The following is a 17,109-nucleotide window of genomic DNA, read 5'->3' as shown; positions in this document are numbered from 1 at the left end:
CCAGCGCAGGTGACGGCTATAATCCTGAGACATTTAGTCTCATCTTTCCTCTTTGCAATTAAGGGTGTTATGACGTGTGTGTGTGTGTGTGTGTGTGTGTGTGTGTGTGTGTGTGTGTGTGCGTGTGCGTGCGCGTGCGCGTGTGCGTGTGCGTGTGCGTGTGCGCGTGTGCGTGCGTGCGTGCGTGCGTGCGTGCGTGCGTGCGTGCGTCTTTGTGTTAGTGTATTGTAAGTCAGCATTTGTCATATGTAAATGTGTGGGTGTTTGCACATTTAACGAACACGTGTTGGAGTCTTTCAGTTGGTTGGTACAGAGATACTGAGCAACGCAAACCACATACTTCATGAAGTGTGTGTGCGTGCGCGCATGCGTGCATGCGTGCGTGTGTGTGCGTGCGTGTGCCACTATCTAGAATATCATTCATTACCTACACTACAGTATACAATCTATACATAAGATTGCGTAGCACAGCAGAGCAGGTGGGTACCCCAACACTGACAAACATCTGGCTTGCACTGGAGCTTCTTGGAGCTCTCAGTAGCAACCTCATACAGTCATTATAATGCTCTATGGATTCTCTTGGTTACATTTGCACACTCTCAGAGCAAATAAAAATCCCACAGAGTTCTATCACCAGCAATTAAGCTACACATGAAAGACATCCTCACAGATGTACCTATACCTAAATGGATATAGCCGATCTACAAGCTAAATTCCATCATGCATTCGAGCTTGTAGACACAAACACGTATATGTAAATCAAGCATTACACTGTGTATGTGTGTATGTGCACATTTCATGCACGTGTTGTTTCCTGCACTTTGGCAGTGAAACAGCGGCGCCGACTATGTGGGTGGCTGGTTGCGTCGGTGCTTGAGCATCTATGAAGAAAATAGATACACAAATTAGCACTCTGAGCTTCCCTCCACCATGACTGTCGTTTTGTCACATAGTCACACCTTTACGGACACAGACACAGGCATTCAAATGCAAATATGGTGGCTTTTGTTTTAACCTGCCAGGTAGAGTATAAAAGTTGCAGTACAGTAGCCTTTCTTTCTCACTTTGTTTTTGTTTGTTTGTTTATTTTCACATACAAAAATATTTCAGAAATGATACACAAGGTCAATAAGAATGTGAAGGAGAAAGCCTAAAAACCCTCCAGGGGCTTGCAAGTGGCTTCTCCAGGCATGTTTATACATTCATAGTTTAAAGAAAAAACTTCATCATATTGAACATGCAGATCTTAAACATTAGAATACAGATAAAATACAGGGACAGTGAGATGACGCAAATATACTGTATAATTTTTTGAAAAAAAGAGCACAATAGACAGAAGTCAGACAATAAAACCGCTGTAGGAAAACATTGAGTACACCAGGTTAATTTAGCAGACCGTATGGGAAGTACTTGGTCTACAATGAAGTACCCAACGGAAAAAACAACGTGTTTTTTCCCCTGCTGCACCCGCAATGACAGTTATAAAAAGTATTCTCCTCTGCAGTGACGTCACTGACGTGTGTCTTCTTCTCTGTTCACAGGGTTTGCAGGTGAAGACAGACTATGTTCCATTACTCCAGTCCCTAGCTACATATGGCTGGAGACTCACCTGTGTGCTACCCACTCCAGTTATCAAGACTAACAGGTAATGGCTGTTACATTGGCCCATTTCCTTTGTCACAATTGCTATGAATCATGTTACATGTTTACCATAACATGTCTTCATGCCATGTCTATGAAGTGATTGCATAGGACCTTAATGGAAACAAGACCGCAAGGACTTTTTTGAGCGGTGCCTCTGCTCCATTACGCAGCTATGTGTGTCCCTGTGTATGTGTACGTGTATGTGTGTCTGTCTCTGTGTCCGAGCACGGAAAGCAGCAACATGGTAACCAAAAAGAATCAAAGTACAGTGCAGAGCACAGTACACTACAATACAGTACAGCGCACAGTACAGTACAATAAATATATACTATATTTGTATAGTTGCACCGCTCAGTTCACACAGGTGTGATGTTTTTTGGTTGGTTTGACTGTACTCTGTTGCTGTTTTACATGCCTGTCTAATAAGTTATTAATAAACTATTCAATCAATCAATCAAAAACAGCTAGTATGACATGCAGTATATTTTCTTGTGAAAGTGGTTTCTATTTTGTTCGTATTTTTTATCTTGAAGGGTTAACTTTTTTTTTTAACCTGAGGCCATGTGGTACGCAGGTATGAGCCTAAATTGCAGCAGGAAATAAAAACTAAATCCAAAATACCCAGCAAGCCAAATGACGTCATGATAACGTTATGTCCTCCAGTGACTCCAGTGACGTTCAGGACTAGGCCAGATCACAGTCCATATGGGGATGATCTTTACGTCATTTCCAGGATGTCTTCACCAGTTGAAATAATATAGCTTATTCTGGGCCAGATCTGACTAGTTATGATATGACTTAAGTTGATCAGGCCTCGATCGGACACTCTCTGATTCATCCAGGGACGTCCGTCTTAGTGGATACATTTTAAGTTGGTTGAAATCAGGTGATATTCTGGACCAGATCTGACTAGTCTTGGTTTCACTTGATCTGGCCACAATCGAGACGTCACTAATTCGTCGAGGTCCTGACCGAGCTTGCTGGGTAGCGTATAGCCAATATGTCATGGGTATCAAATATCCATTTTCTATGTCAGACCAAATGCAATGCCTGAACATCCATGTAAACATCACCTACAACTGTTCTGTCTGTGGGTTCTGGAATTATTTCCTTACAACGGCAGCTGTTCCTGGTGAATCAAAGCACAAAATGAACCTGAGTTCTCAGCAAAAAGCACCAGCCCATTAAAGTGGCCGCATCTGGTGCAGAAATATGTTATTCAGGAAATATTACATATTCACAATATCTGGTTTGAATGAACGTGACCTAAATCTCTACCAATTTAGTTGGAGCTTCATACAGCAGTGTACACTGTACGGCTGCAGTGGTGTGCATTAATGGAAATCTCACAGAAATGGTTCCTCTGCTAAAACCTGTGCTGACTCATGATTTGTGAATACTAGTATGACGGTATATCCGCTCTTTGTGCCTGGAAATGAGACAGCAACCATGCTCTTTTTTTGCACTTCAGTAGGCTATCTCTCTTCAACCAGCATTTTAGTAGCAGTAGTCTTTAGTAGTAGTAGAAAGTAGTAGAAAATAATTAGTGATACTATAAATACAAATAAAGTATTTGACATTATAGTGCATATTATGCATGTCTAATTGTCTATGATAATAATCTATCTCTTAAACACCAGTCTTAAGCATTAATCCTGGTAATAGTTAGTATGCACAGATGAAAAGCCAAATGCGGTTATTTGACCATACTTGCATGTCCTCTTATGGTAAATACTAGTCTATTCTAACAAAACATGTTACCCTTATAAACCCTAATAATGCACATTGTGACTTGTTATGTCATGCGTTTGAACTGTGAGTGTGTAGCAGACTGTGTCACTGGAAGTGTTTATCTCAGCCCTACCTCTGTTAGTCATGTTTGTGACCGTTTCAGAGCATAGCTGATTAATTACCTCTCTATTTTCATCCTTCATTTCCCCCCCTCCCTTCCCTCCCTCTCGCTCACCCCCTCTCTCTCTTTCTCTCTTCTCTTTCAAAATGCCACAACACAACAGAGCAACATGGCTAATTAATCAGAGTCGGCCTAGATTCAGTACAAGACAGAGCTCATTTCTCTCCCATTTTTTACACTGAAGTAATGGTGGATGATCTAGTTCAGATTAGCTCTAGTCATTACACTTGTTTTGTGGTGTTGATTTCTCAATTTTTAAACAGTGCACACTTCTGTAGTCAGGGGTTTGCAGCTTGTACTTAATCTGGAGGTGTCAATGATCTCAAAAGCATCTAATATTAATGCTAACTGGGACTTCTGGTTTCTCTACGCCACATTAATTCATGTAGCGTAGTTTGGTGTGTGTGTGTGTGTGTGTGTGTGTGTGTGTGTGTGTGTGTGTGTGTGTGTGTGTGTGTGTGTGTGTGTGTGTGTGTGTGTGTGTGTGTGTGTGTGTGTGTGTGTGTGTGTGTGTGTGTGTGTTGGGGGGGGGGGGGGGGTTGTGCCATGCTTAACAAGTGGCCCATTGCCAGAGCAGTAGTTTTAATGTTGATGTATCCATCAACAGGCATATTTTCCCATAAATAGGCAGGGCCACTTTAATGGGCTGGTGCTTTTTGCTGAGAACTCAGGTTCATTTTGTGCTTTGATTCACCAGGAAGCCATCCGACAGTCTGATAGCCTAGAAAATAGCTCCTGGATAAACAGTGGAAGGAGGATGTAATGGAAAATGGAAGAAGTGGTGGGCTTTGGGTGGTTTAGATAGTAAGCCTTCTGTTAGAGGACTCTCAAGCCTATTTGATGTTGGGAGAGGGGAAGATTTGTAGCAGGCTTTAGCGTTGTACTACCAACATAAACTAGTTGCCAATTGAAGCGTCCAGCTTAACTCAAAAACTGCTTTGTGTGTGTGTGTGTGTGTGTGTGTGTGTGTGTGTGTGTGTGTGTGTGTGTGTGTGTGTGTGTGTGTGTGTGTGTGTGTGTGTGTGTGTGTGTGTGTGTGTGTGTGTGTGTGTGTGTGTGTGTGTGTGTGAGCGCGCATGCACGTGTGCGTGTGCGTGCGTGTGTATATGACAATGTGTGTGCATCATCAAAATGGTTGTATTGATATCGGAGAACATTTTTAAAAGATGTCTGGACCACAATTGAAAGTCCCCATGACTTTTTTGTGTTATCCTTTTAGCCAAATGTCTTACTGTACCACGTGCTGTGCACATTTCTGACAATATAGTATTCAATCAATCAAACAGACAGACAGAAAAAAGGAAAACTATTTGAACTGATAGACAATCAGACTATCAGGAGAGGAGAAGAGCGGAAGGGGTAAAACACAAGAGGACGTGCTATTACGCTAGTTAGTGACAGCACACTTGAACACACTCACGCCCACTCAGAACACAATCTGTGTTCCCTGCACTGATTAATATGTCAACACGACTACTCATTTAAAGTATCCTATTTTGAATACAGGAGCGTGACATGTGCATGGCATGGGGGATTATATTCACGAATCACGATAATGGATCATGCAGAGGTATGAGATATGCGTGTTTTACAAGTGCACACAGACGGCCATGCAGAGACGCACATGAAGACAACGTTCAGTTTGCTTCCTGCCATTTGAACCCTTCAGTGTTGCTTCTCGGCGGTGGCTCAGGGGTAGAGTGGCTGGATGGTAACCGCAAGGTTGCCTGTTCGAACCCGGGCTCCCCCAGAGTTAGTGTCGAAGTGTCCTTGAGCAAGACACTGAACCCCAAATTGCTCCCAATGTGCTGGCTAGTGCCTTGCATGGTTTCTGCCGCCAACCTCTGTGTGTGAATGGATGCACAATCTATGTAAAGCGCCTTGGATAAAGGCACTATATAAATGCACCATTTACCATTTACTCTAGGTATGAGTGTAAGGAAGAGTTAACAGCACAGCATGCAGAGGTTGTGTCATGACAGTGTAACAAGTCAATGACAGAGCACGAACAGCTATAAAACAGAGCAGAGGGCAACAAAAGGGTGGATTGCTCAATCGTTGGTACCATAAAACTAACCTTATTTTGCCCTAATCATGGGAAGCCTATTTAAAAAAAAGAATCTGTGGAAATAAAAGAAGGTTTTATTCATTGTGGCTTTGTCGGTAACACAATCCCCCATTCAATTTAAGTGTCTCGCCTTCATAAATAAATTACAGCCCAAGACGTTTAATCAAAATATTTGGTGTAGGAAATGACTAAGTAATCTCAGGTTTCCCATTGTTGTAATTGCTGTCCAAGATTTCTTCTTTTTTTTTTAAGTCCCATCGATTTTCTCTCCCTCTGTTCCTTTCTAACATCCTTCTCTTGTCCCTGCATTGTTCCCATCCCTCATGTTGTCTCCCTGATCCTTTAGCGATGGAAGTCTCTCCACCAAACAGATCGTCTTTCTGCAGAGACCCGTCCTTGTCCGTAAGAGGAGGGAATCCAAGGTACGTGACCTTGCATTCCTCACAATGTTTCTCTTGGCGAATGGCTCTCCTCAAGTCAAGTCATCCTGTGCTCCACTAGCCATCTATCCAAGTCCAACATCACCCCTTTTCACCTCCAAATTTCTCCAATACCACAGTTGTTTTTGTTGTAGGTAGATAAATACACAATGTGTCAGACAAACGTGAATGAACCTCACTCTGTTTGAGATATTAACAATTCTGTGGCACCAGCATTTGGAAAGGTAGGGCCCGTAATGGTTTCTTCATGACCCTGCATACTGGTGATAACCTCTGAATGTAACCTCTGTCATAGTTTATGTTTTCTTTTTTGTTCTGCAGACATTACATTTCTTTCTGAAAAATTACCTCAGCTTTATTCCTGATTCAAGTGCCATATTAGATCCAGTAAGACCCATTCTTCATCGTGCCCCTTGTGGCTAAGACTCTATTGACAAGAACGACATCCCAGAAATGTGTTATCTTAACCTTTGCATTTGTGTTCCTTCCAGAAACTCATCTTCAAACCCCGAAACAAGTCCAACAAGAACTGCATCAAAGATGTGGCAAAGAACAAGAAGAAGAAAAACAAAACGGCAGCAGAGAAGGAACCAGAAGATCCCAAGATTCTTGACGACAGGGAGCCAGCTGCAAAAGAGGAAACCAATGACAAGGACGACAGGGCCGCCATGACAGAGGCAGGATGTGACACTGTTGAGGCGACTGATGACAGGGAGGAGAAGACCAAGGTAGATGACAGGGTTGAGGTTGGTGGAGGGGAGGAGAAAGGAGTAGAAAGATGTACCACAGTGGAAGAAGACAAAAGCCGACCTGAAACAGAGGCAGTGGCGGAGAGTAGAGGGTCTCAAATTAATGGAAATGTGGCTGTGGTTATAGACGGAGGGTGCGAGGTGGGGGAGGATGTTGATGGGGGTGTGGAAAACGTTGCGGCTGTGGTGGAAAATGGATTGGGACCAGGGGAGGAAAAACAGGAGCGTGGAGAGAGTGCTACTGATCAACCAGGCCCAGAAGGACCAGCGAACAAGGGGACGGTCACTATATTGGCGGCGGACGCACGGATCACGGCATCCAATCAAAACCCGCCTGAAGAGACTCACGAATAAGGCCTCCCAAGCCGCCAATGAAGGGTCACGCCTCCCTGAGTCTCAAAGCACCTATCTTGAGGCCCCTGGAACACAATGTGCTCCTATCAGCCTGGAATCTCCACTCCTATCATGCTCTTTAATCTGGTGTTTAACCACGTGAACCCTAGCGTCACTAATCAGGGGGCGAATATTTGGTGAAAATAATATAAGCTCACAATGCATCACAACACAATGCTTTGTGAGCGTGTAGAATGGCTGTTTTTGGCGAAGAGGTGTGTGTGTGTGTGTGTGTGTGTGTGTGTGTGTGTGTGTGTGTGTGTGTGTGTGTGTGTGTGTGTGTGTGTGTGTGTGTGTGTGTGTGTGTGTGTGTGTGTGTGTGTGTGTGTGTGTGTGTGTGTGTGTGTGTGTGTAGGGGGTGGGGGGGCCAATATAGAGCTCTGGAGGACTTCGGTCAATGAAGTAAGTTGTATAGGGTTTAAGTGGTTAAGCAGCTTCTCAATGGTTTGCCACAGTGAGGCTATGGAAGAACAATTGCAGATATCTTTCCTACTGTATACAGTGCCTCAAAGGGTGTTAGAATTGACCCAAATGGACCATTACAGTTCCATTTGGGTCCACATCTAGACCCTGAGAGGAACAATTGACCATATATGTATGTCCACAACCATACTGAATGAATGTATGAATCCAAAACAAGCGATGCTGTTATGGAATAGTCAACGACTAATGAGGGTTTGAATCCTCAGTAAAGATGGACAGACAGACAGACAGACAGACTGTATCGTTGTTTCCTGTTCCGCTGTTCCGCTGTTCTTTGTACCAATGTTACTCGTCTCACAGAAGGCATGTAGAGGATGAAGTACTCTGCTAGGGGCAATGGCTATTGTTGCGACAGGCAATCCAAAGTTAAGGGGAATAAAGCACTGTTTACGCTGAGCACTAGGCCGTCTAGTGATTCAGAGAGAGCCCGATAATCACTTTTGTTGTGTGGTGAGCTCACCTTGCATACAGAATGTTCCATGTTCAAGCCTAGTTGGAGAATGATGTGAAATTCTGTTCAATGTTGTAGTCGTGGGAGGGAGAACATGTTAAAAGTAGGTGTGTTGAGTTCTCCTTGGTTTACATAATGGGTGTTTATTTCTGCCCAAAGTTTAATTTCTAATTATTGTTTTTGATCAATGGTCATCATAAACAAGTATCAATAGGGAAGCAAGGTAAAGCTGTACATTCAGGACCAAGGCTGGTAATTTAGAGAGAGAGAGAGAGAGAGAGAGAGAGAGAGAGAGAGAGAGAGAGAGAGAGAGATTGAAAGTGAGACTGAGCACAGCATGCAAGAAAGTCAAATATAAAATACATGAATTGGCTAATAAAAAAAAACTTCCATCAACATTTCTTTCATTATTTTTACCTATAGCTCCTTTAAGCACCTCTGTACAGGAATCGTTCCTGACAATAACAATGGAGTTTAATGGTATCATGTTGCTTTCCATTTAAAAGGGTTGCCGGCATTGATGCCATATAGAGCTTTCATTAGCTCACTAATGGGTTTTGTCAATGGGGGATCTGTCAGGAAGCATACATTTATAATGGGGTCACTTATGGGGGGCTATTGACAGCAATATACCTCAGCATGCCAAACAAGTAACCTTCACAATTAATGGTGATGTCATTGACTTGGTCTGAATTGCTTAGGCAACATAAACTGGATTTGGAGAGCTCTGTTCCAAAACTCCATCACTCAATGATATTTCCAAACTATTATCCAGTCTGTAAAAGTGTTACTACTCTGTCGACAAAGTGCTTTCTAAAGTAAAGTTAATACAGCGCCATCTTTCATTTTGTGACTTCAAAATATGGCAAATGGAATTCATTATGGAATGAAACTCTTAAGACAAACAAGCCTGATGCTGTTGATTAAATGTGTCTCAGTTGAAAATGATTTCATGGATCATTGGGATTTGTTTTTATGTAAAATGGCCGAAGTGTTTTGTGTAGAGTAGAATAACAAACTGTGACCAGTTTAGCCTTACTATACCAAATGGCCCACAAATGGTCATTATAAAAGTCTTATGGGGAGACAACAGCGATTTCAGTGTTATGTGTGTTATTGTATAGTCAAACAAAAACTAATTATCAGTGTGATTATTATCAGTGTTTGTGTTTTGAAGGTAATTTCACTGTTCATTGTTTCACTGAACTGAGAGGGGAAAGGTTGACAAAGGATTAGGTGGTTTTAGTTTAAAGATGAACTCTCATGTTTTATGAGGTTACAGTATATGTTCTGAACAATTTTCACAGATGTAATTCTCTCATTCATTGAGAGCTTTCAGTTGAATTCAGACAAGTTGTATGATTTGTAAGTAGGCGGGTGTTGCTTATGCTTTTTTGCTAATGACTGCTACAAATGTATTTCTGACCCATGCTTCGAGCTAGCTCCCAAAGGATGTTGTAGGTTTGAACCCAGGGGTCATCGTGTTTGACCCCCTCCATTCTGCTCCTTTCCAATATGAAACCTCTGGGCAGAGGCATCATTTCAGAAAAAATATATAGGGTGGCAAAAAAGGACCAATTAAGCCCTATTTCAAGAATGTAGTCAAAATATCTGATCTAAAAGCTTAGAATGCACCGTATCACTATGCATTGAAAACTTGTAGATCTGCTATTTTCCTTAAAATAAAGGAAATGATTGAAAATGTTACATGTCCAAAATAGGCACACTGACACCGCCAGGTTTCAAAGGGATTATAATTAATCAATCAATGTATGGTTGCAGTCAGAAAACGTGTATAACATGTGTCTTAGGCAGATCTAAAATCAGAATAATCTGCATAAAAATGCATAAAATAACAGAACTTGCAGGGTTAAATGCGAAAGCTACTGAGTGAAAATTGCCATACCCTGGGACCCCAAATGACACCCTATGATGGAGCTCAAATTGAGCTCCTCAAACCATTGGGTGTGAGTGAGGATGAGCACATTACTACAGAAAAGATCGCTGATGCCAGTCACAGAACCAGAATGGATTTTACACATCTTGAACTAAGTGTAGTTCAAATACACAGTAAAGCCCCTCAGTGTTAATTATTCCATTTGTAGCGTACACATGTAACCAAATGGACCCAATACATTGAGTTAAAATGAACACAGAAGATTTGACTGTGTAGACGAGCGCACAGCAAATAATCACTCTGATACCGAGTAAAGATATGAGCACATGTTATATTCTCTGTGGTATCTTTCTGAGCTGCGTCTTGCTTGGGGCTATTTGAACTGTAATAAGCACTTATTGTATTTGACACATATTTTCATTTGTACTCTTGCATCACTGCTGGGCAGCCAAATACAAATTTGTTTTCAGTGACAAATATGAAGCATAACGGGCAATATTAGAGTACCCCTTTTAGATTGTTTTTATGTTAATGATTTTCAACAAATGTTCCTACTGAATCCTGACAGTTTTTGTTTATGTTATTGTCACCTTTGGTTTATATGAATTAATTTCCATGTTCTGTCCTTGCCAAAGGTTCTAGATGTACATTAACTGTTCATAGATGTGACTGCAACAGGCTGTAAAAACAAAACAAAAAACAGTTCATGTACATTTAGCTTGTAAGCAAACTTTTGACAAATCAGTTCATAGTCTAGAATAGATCACATTCTCTTTGTTTCCCCTTTTCTTTTCGTACACATAGTCCAGATCCATTAAGACCCAAGTGTGGCTCCCATTACAGCAGGTCCTGTATGCATCTAGCTATCCGGGGCCAGACATCCAACTTTCCCTGATAAGAGCTTAAATTAATTACTGTAGTCCAACTTCTGACATGAATACACTCATGATTTGTGGTTAGCCTACATCATATATATATGGTCTTGTATTAGAAATAGAAAACATAACGCCTATATGAAAAAGAGAGGGTTCTGACACTTCATCAGTTAAACAATGCTGAACTTGTCAAATTAGCAGTCCATGACACAAGCGAAACCTTTGACCATACAAGATCTTACAAAGAACTACCTTTGTTAAATGTAAAAAATAAAAAAGCTAATATAGTTTCCTGTTGTTAGACAGTAAAATCCTCAGTTTTCATTTAACTATTGGTGTACAACGGCTAACACTGTGTTAAATTTCACACTGAGGAGTGAGGATTTCATTTGACTGTGTAATTGTCTCTGAGCCTACAGTTGACGCGCTGTGCAATTGTTCTCGGTAAATGCTGTACAAAATGTAATGGTTCATTTCCTGTGTGCTACTATGATGTGATATGGGCAAAGTAGAAATGACAGAACATGACACAATAGGATGCAGTAATTTCCTTTATGTTGTCACTTTAGCTTGCTCACAGCCTCTGGAAAATGTATTCTTACAGTAGGTTCTGGCGCTGGTGTTACGGTTTTTCTTCCCCCTGGCTGCCATCTTGAATGTTCAGTATGTTTGATCATCATGCTAGTCATATGCATAGCAGTGTTTGCTATCAAGGAAGAAAAAAGTAGTCTTTATCTTTGCTATCCTGACCTGAGTATGTCCACATTCCTACTGTTCATGCCATCTGTACAATTTGTATATTATAAAATGATTTATATTTAATGTGTACCCATGTTGCTGTTTTACTTTTGGAAGTTACTGTAATTTAAACACACCCACACCACATCCCTATTTTTCACTTATATACAAAGACTGTTAACTGTGAGTGGACGACCCAATTAAGCATTACACTTGTTTACAAGAGGGTCCACCTTGTTCAATTCATCAAAACATTTAGAGACGTACAAATAGACACTTCTATATAGTCAAAGAACAGAACAGGAATTCATCATAAGGGAGGTAAAAAGGGAAAAGAAACATATAAAGTAAGGGGGAAAAGGTGTGGGCGGTGGGGGGGAACTATCATGGTCAGTATCTCATGGTCAGTATCATGGCCGGTATCATGTCAGTATCATGGTCAGCTTTTTAGCAAAAGGCCGATGCACACCTCAAGGCTATTGACAGGTGCGTAGGGCAATAAAGCATACTTAAAAAGGTTATCTTTGAAAAACAAAGAAGGGTCCCGCACACTGTCAGAAAACTTGCCAAAAATGTTGCTCTTTATTCAACAATTTGGTCTATTTGACCCTCCTTTGTTTTTCAAAATTAACCTTTTTAAGTATCATGGTCAGCAACATGGTCAGTATTATGTCACTATCATGGTCAGTATTATGTCACTATCATGGTCAGTATCTCATAGTCAGTTAAAACGATAGAAGCATCTGCGCTCTGAACACTGGTCAGCGAGTGGTAGGCATAAAGAAATGCATGCATTCATTATTTGATCCCTGAATTAAATCCAACATCATAGAAGAACACGTTTATCCACAGTCATAAGGGGGCGCTCTGTAGTAACGAGTGTGTGTTCTGGTCCTGTTGATTGAGCTGAGCAGAAGCCAGTTTCTAGGTCCTGCTCAGCTCAATCAAGAGGACCAGAACACAGGTGCGGCTCCCAGGATCACATCCACCAATGGGGAGGTCAGCTGCATGGATGTATGCAGTGGTGGAAAGTAAATAAGTACTTTTACTTAAGTAATGTACTTAAGTACAATTTTGAGGTATTTGTACTTTACTTGAGTATTTCCAATTTCCAGTAGGCTACTTTTACTTCTACTCCACTACATCTCGGAGCTAAAACTTTTACTTTTACTTCACTACAATTATTTGAAAACTTTAGTTACTAGTTACTTTTGGCGATTTTAATTTTGATGATTAGAAAACATACATTAACCACTTCAACCCAACAACTTGCGTTGCGAGTCAGTATCATGGTCAGTAACATGTCAGTCATGGTCAGTAGCATGTCAGTATCATGGTCAAACTTATACACGGTCATATGACAGAGTATATACAGCATAAGTTGGACTTTGAAGTCCATCTTCCTCCATGTGTTACTCTATTAGCCATGATGAAAGGAAAAGTTCAGACATGTTTTGTTCAGGTACTCATGAGAAGGACAAGGACTTTGGACATTGCCCTTAAAACAGAAAAATCTAGTAATTGGAGGATAAAGTTACAACCTCAGTCCACTGAACGCACCAAAAGAGCGCTCTACAAATGGACAGCCTGGAAACCCTGGATGGTCATATGTGGTGCACATTCTTGTTTTCTCTCCAAGGGCATGAGATTACAAGAACAAAGAAAAAAAAACACTGACCTATCCAGAATATAGGATTTATAGTTATTACTACAGAACTAGAATTGGATAGAAGAATGGGCATTCCATTATCTGCTGTGGTAAGTTGTGACAGCCTGAGCAATAAGTCTGTATCACACTCAATAGCTCAGCCAACTTTCACATTGATTACGAATACGAGTCATTCTGGAAAAAACACCTTTGATATATTAAACAGTGAATCAAACAGTAGAACACTACATTGAGTTTATGAGTTCATGTTGTTCCAGCTAGTGCTTGAAATATGTTTTGCAAATATTGCAATCCAGCCATAAAATGATTTCATACAGAAGCTGGCTGCTATAAAAAAAAATGGCTGCAATCTGGTAATGCTTATTTGTAGAAATGCCAATTCTATCCAATTCTAGATGTGGTTATTACATCATCATATCTTTCAGACCACAACCCACATGCCTCAGTAGCCTATTTCCCATAAATCCCATGTTAGTACCTTAATAACCGTTTGGTGTTCATGAAAATAATCATATTTACAGTTGAGTCAACACAGTCTCCACAGTCATGAGAAAGAACCCATGGGGAAAATAAGGTCATTATAGCCTTCAACCAAACCTCCATCACATCCATTCTGTCCACTGCAGCAGGAGGCCTTAATAGGTGTTGAATGAGACTGGGGAGAAAGGAGGCCCACTAAGCTGGTCAGAAATCCACATATTCGCCTACAGTTCAGATATTAAACTCATGACCCAAGGCATTATGGTGGTCCGGGTTCCAGACAGGGGGTTTCACTGCTGGGACACTCGTGTGAAAACTGCTGAGAACAGCACATTATGAATAATTTAATTCTGGCGTGTATTAATGATTTTCATCATGGTGAGTAGACTACTGCCATAACCACCTTCAGCTGAGTCTGATTTGACACAACATGCATTAACAAGTCTAATTTAGCTATCTTTTTTTTTTCAACAATGTATTTATTTTCCTTTTTCCACACAAATGACAATACAAATATACAAAGAAACAACAATGAACATTACAAGACAATTACTGCTATAAAGAAAGCAAAACAACAATAACCAAAAAAAGACAAAACAAAAAAACAACAGCACTACTTCATCCAAATTACTCATACAAAGAAAACAAAACAATGACCAAAAAAGAAAATGACAACAGCACTACTCCTCTTCAGCTCCATCCATTAAATGTGACAAATTATTGTTCTTAATATACCTTATAAAACGGCCCCACACCTCCTGAAACATTTCTTGTTTGTCCTTAAGAATGTATGTAATCTTTTCCAAAGTTAAACATAAAGACAATTCCCTGAACCACTGTGTAGGCTAATACTTGCTAATTTAGCTATCTACTCCATCAAGTGTTGCTTGGTATATGAAATAACGGTTTTGGATTATTTGATGCATGCACTGGCTGTCAGTCATGCAGTAGGCTAGGATATTTCATTTCTAGTCGTAATAATAATAATATACATGCATACATTAGACGTACGTACGTACATACATACATACTGTATACGCACGCACGCACGCACGCACGCACACACGCACACACACACACACACACACACACACACTAGCACTGGTACTACAGATTCAAGTAGCCTACTGTGAAAAATCCCACCCGTGTGAAGTGAAGTGAGCGGCGCTCTTATCATCGTACATCACATTCCGTTCTCAGCCAATCAAAACATCACAAATGTCATTCCGGCCAATCACTTTTGGGGCCTTCACTTTTCTGCCCTTACTTTTCCTCAATATGTACTTTTCTCAGCCAATCAAATCATCCCTATGGGGTGTTCAGCCAATCAAATCATCATGTTTGTGTTCACACAAACAGACAAAGCTGGGCATAGGAGGGGCTAGCGCCCCTCAAAAACCATAAAAGAAAGGTAAACAAAAGGGGGTTGGGATTTATACCGTAGCTATGGAATGCAAGTTTAAAAAGGTGGGTTTTGAGTGTGGTTTTAAATCTGGTGAGGATGGGGACAGCTCTGATCTGATGTGAGTTGGGAGTCTGTTCCACAGTGAGGGGGCGGATAGTGGCCACACGGCCACCCTGTGACCTCAGTATCAGGTACGGTCGCCCCTAAACCATCTCGCCCCTCGATTTTTTCCCGCCGACCTCACACAGACCGCTCGGTCCAACGGTTCTTGTATTCTTTATTTTGTTTTACTGAGAATAAGGTAAGAAATAAGATTAGGGTTAGGCATAGTTTTACTAAGGTTAAGGTTAGGAATAAGGTTAGCTTTAACCGTTTAAGCATAATTTACTTAGGTTACTTTAGGAATACCAGGCCGCGCAGTTTTTACGCCCAGGGCGAGTTGGTAAAGGGGCGACTCGTTTGGTATTCGTGACCTCAGGTTTACTTGTGTATCTTGGGGATGTCCAGGAGGTTGGCATTGGGGCGTAACTTTCTCTTCTGGCAATGCACTGCCCTCTAGTGACTGCCATGAAGTAAAAGAAAGACAGTTGAGTGTAGGCTACTATAGATATTGCTGCCTGTGATGAGAAGTATATTTTACATTATGCTGCACATTTGTTATCTTCATAGAAACACATAAAACCAATCTTATCATGCAAGAGCCCATTACTTTGGAATCTTTTTTTTATTGAACATTATATTGAGATTATCATCTATTTTCCAAGTATACCAACAATGTGCACTTCAGCAGTCTAACTACAGCAATACTTTGAACTTAGATATGAGGTCAGCAAAAGACCATTATTAACATTACAGAGAGGCACTCTATAGCAGTGAATTAAATCACTGGTGCCTTGACTCACAGTATCTTCTGAAACCCATTACTGTAACGTTTGATAAAGTCTCCAAGTCCCCTCTCCTCCCCTTAGATATACACTGCGTTAGAAGATTAACTACTCACCGATTAATTAACACAATTACCTCAGTATGTGCCAGTCGCTGCCTTATCAACCTTCGCCAGGCCCTAAACTGTAAATTAATTAATACCCCCTCTCTTGTCATTTCTTAATTACCTTGGTTCCAGGAGGAGGGAAAGTGCCTGTGTCAGCATCTCCCATTTCTGTGCTTACATTTATTATGACATTGCTGTGAGCTTATTGGTTCATTAAGTAGGCGAAAACATGCATGCTACTTCTCTGATGCTGGTGAATGTTGAACAGGAATATGATTTAATGATCCAAAGAGGGTCTCTTCAGATGAGTGTTTGAACCGGAAGAGTGGGCACCTGAGATCTCTGGGCACCATTATTATTTTGTATTTATTGTATATTTTACTTTATAAATGGGTGACCAAACACATTTAATCATACTTAATTAAATGTAAGGCATAAACATTTCTACAATTCAAAACACTTTTTGGGCATGAAGAAGTTGAATGGTAAATTTAGGTCTGATAATGAATCAATGATATAGGCTAACATGCATGCAAATCATGCATACTTACTTTACATGATTTCCATGGCACATTTATTCTTTGTGCTTGGAATAACCAATTTTACATTGAGGTTCCCACATGTTTAGGTGCCCACTCGACCAGTATCCAAAGTGGCACTGCTTGGACTTCATTTTATTTTGCTTTAAGAGGTTGGTAATTTGAAAATTCTATTGCTGGGGTATTTCAAAGGGAACAAAATGCCTGCACATAACATTTATTAATAATGTACCAATATTTTGGTACAAATAGGAACACACTGTGCCCCTGTTCAACACAGAGGAACATTTCATTAGAACTAACCCCTACAGTTCTGATCAAACACTGAGACAGTTACAGTCGACATCAACACTTTTATTTTGTTCTGAAAGTGGA

The 17,109-nt window shown here is 40.7% G+C and overlaps 1 protein-coding gene across 1 annotated transcript in view; it reads left to right on the top strand.

Annotated features, from left to right (window-relative positions):
* rftn1b (raftlin, lipid raft linker 1b) overlaps positions 1-7,167 on the top strand; it is a gene marked incomplete at its 3' end in the record, with an annotated part of 282,384 nt that extends 275,217 nt beyond the window's left edge. The window contains exons 12-14 of the mRNA XM_079503732.1: positions 1,542-1,645; positions 5,971-6,046; positions 6,556-7,167. Coding sequence (XP_079359858.1) covers positions 1,542-1,645; positions 5,971-6,046; positions 6,556-7,167 — 792 coding nt within the window. The remainder of the gene's footprint in view (positions 1-1,541; positions 1,646-5,970; positions 6,047-6,555) is intronic.
* Between the last annotated feature and the right edge of the window lie 9,942 nt (positions 7,168-17,109).

The sequence above is a fragment of the Electrona antarctica genome (assembly GCF_951216825.1).
Source record: "Electrona antarctica genome assembly, chromosome: 6".
NCBI lineage: Eukaryota > Metazoa > Chordata > Actinopteri > Myctophiformes > Myctophidae > Electrona > Electrona antarctica.
The sequence above is the reverse complement of the archived record's forward strand: the minus strand, read 5'-3'. Positions and strand labels throughout refer to the sequence as shown.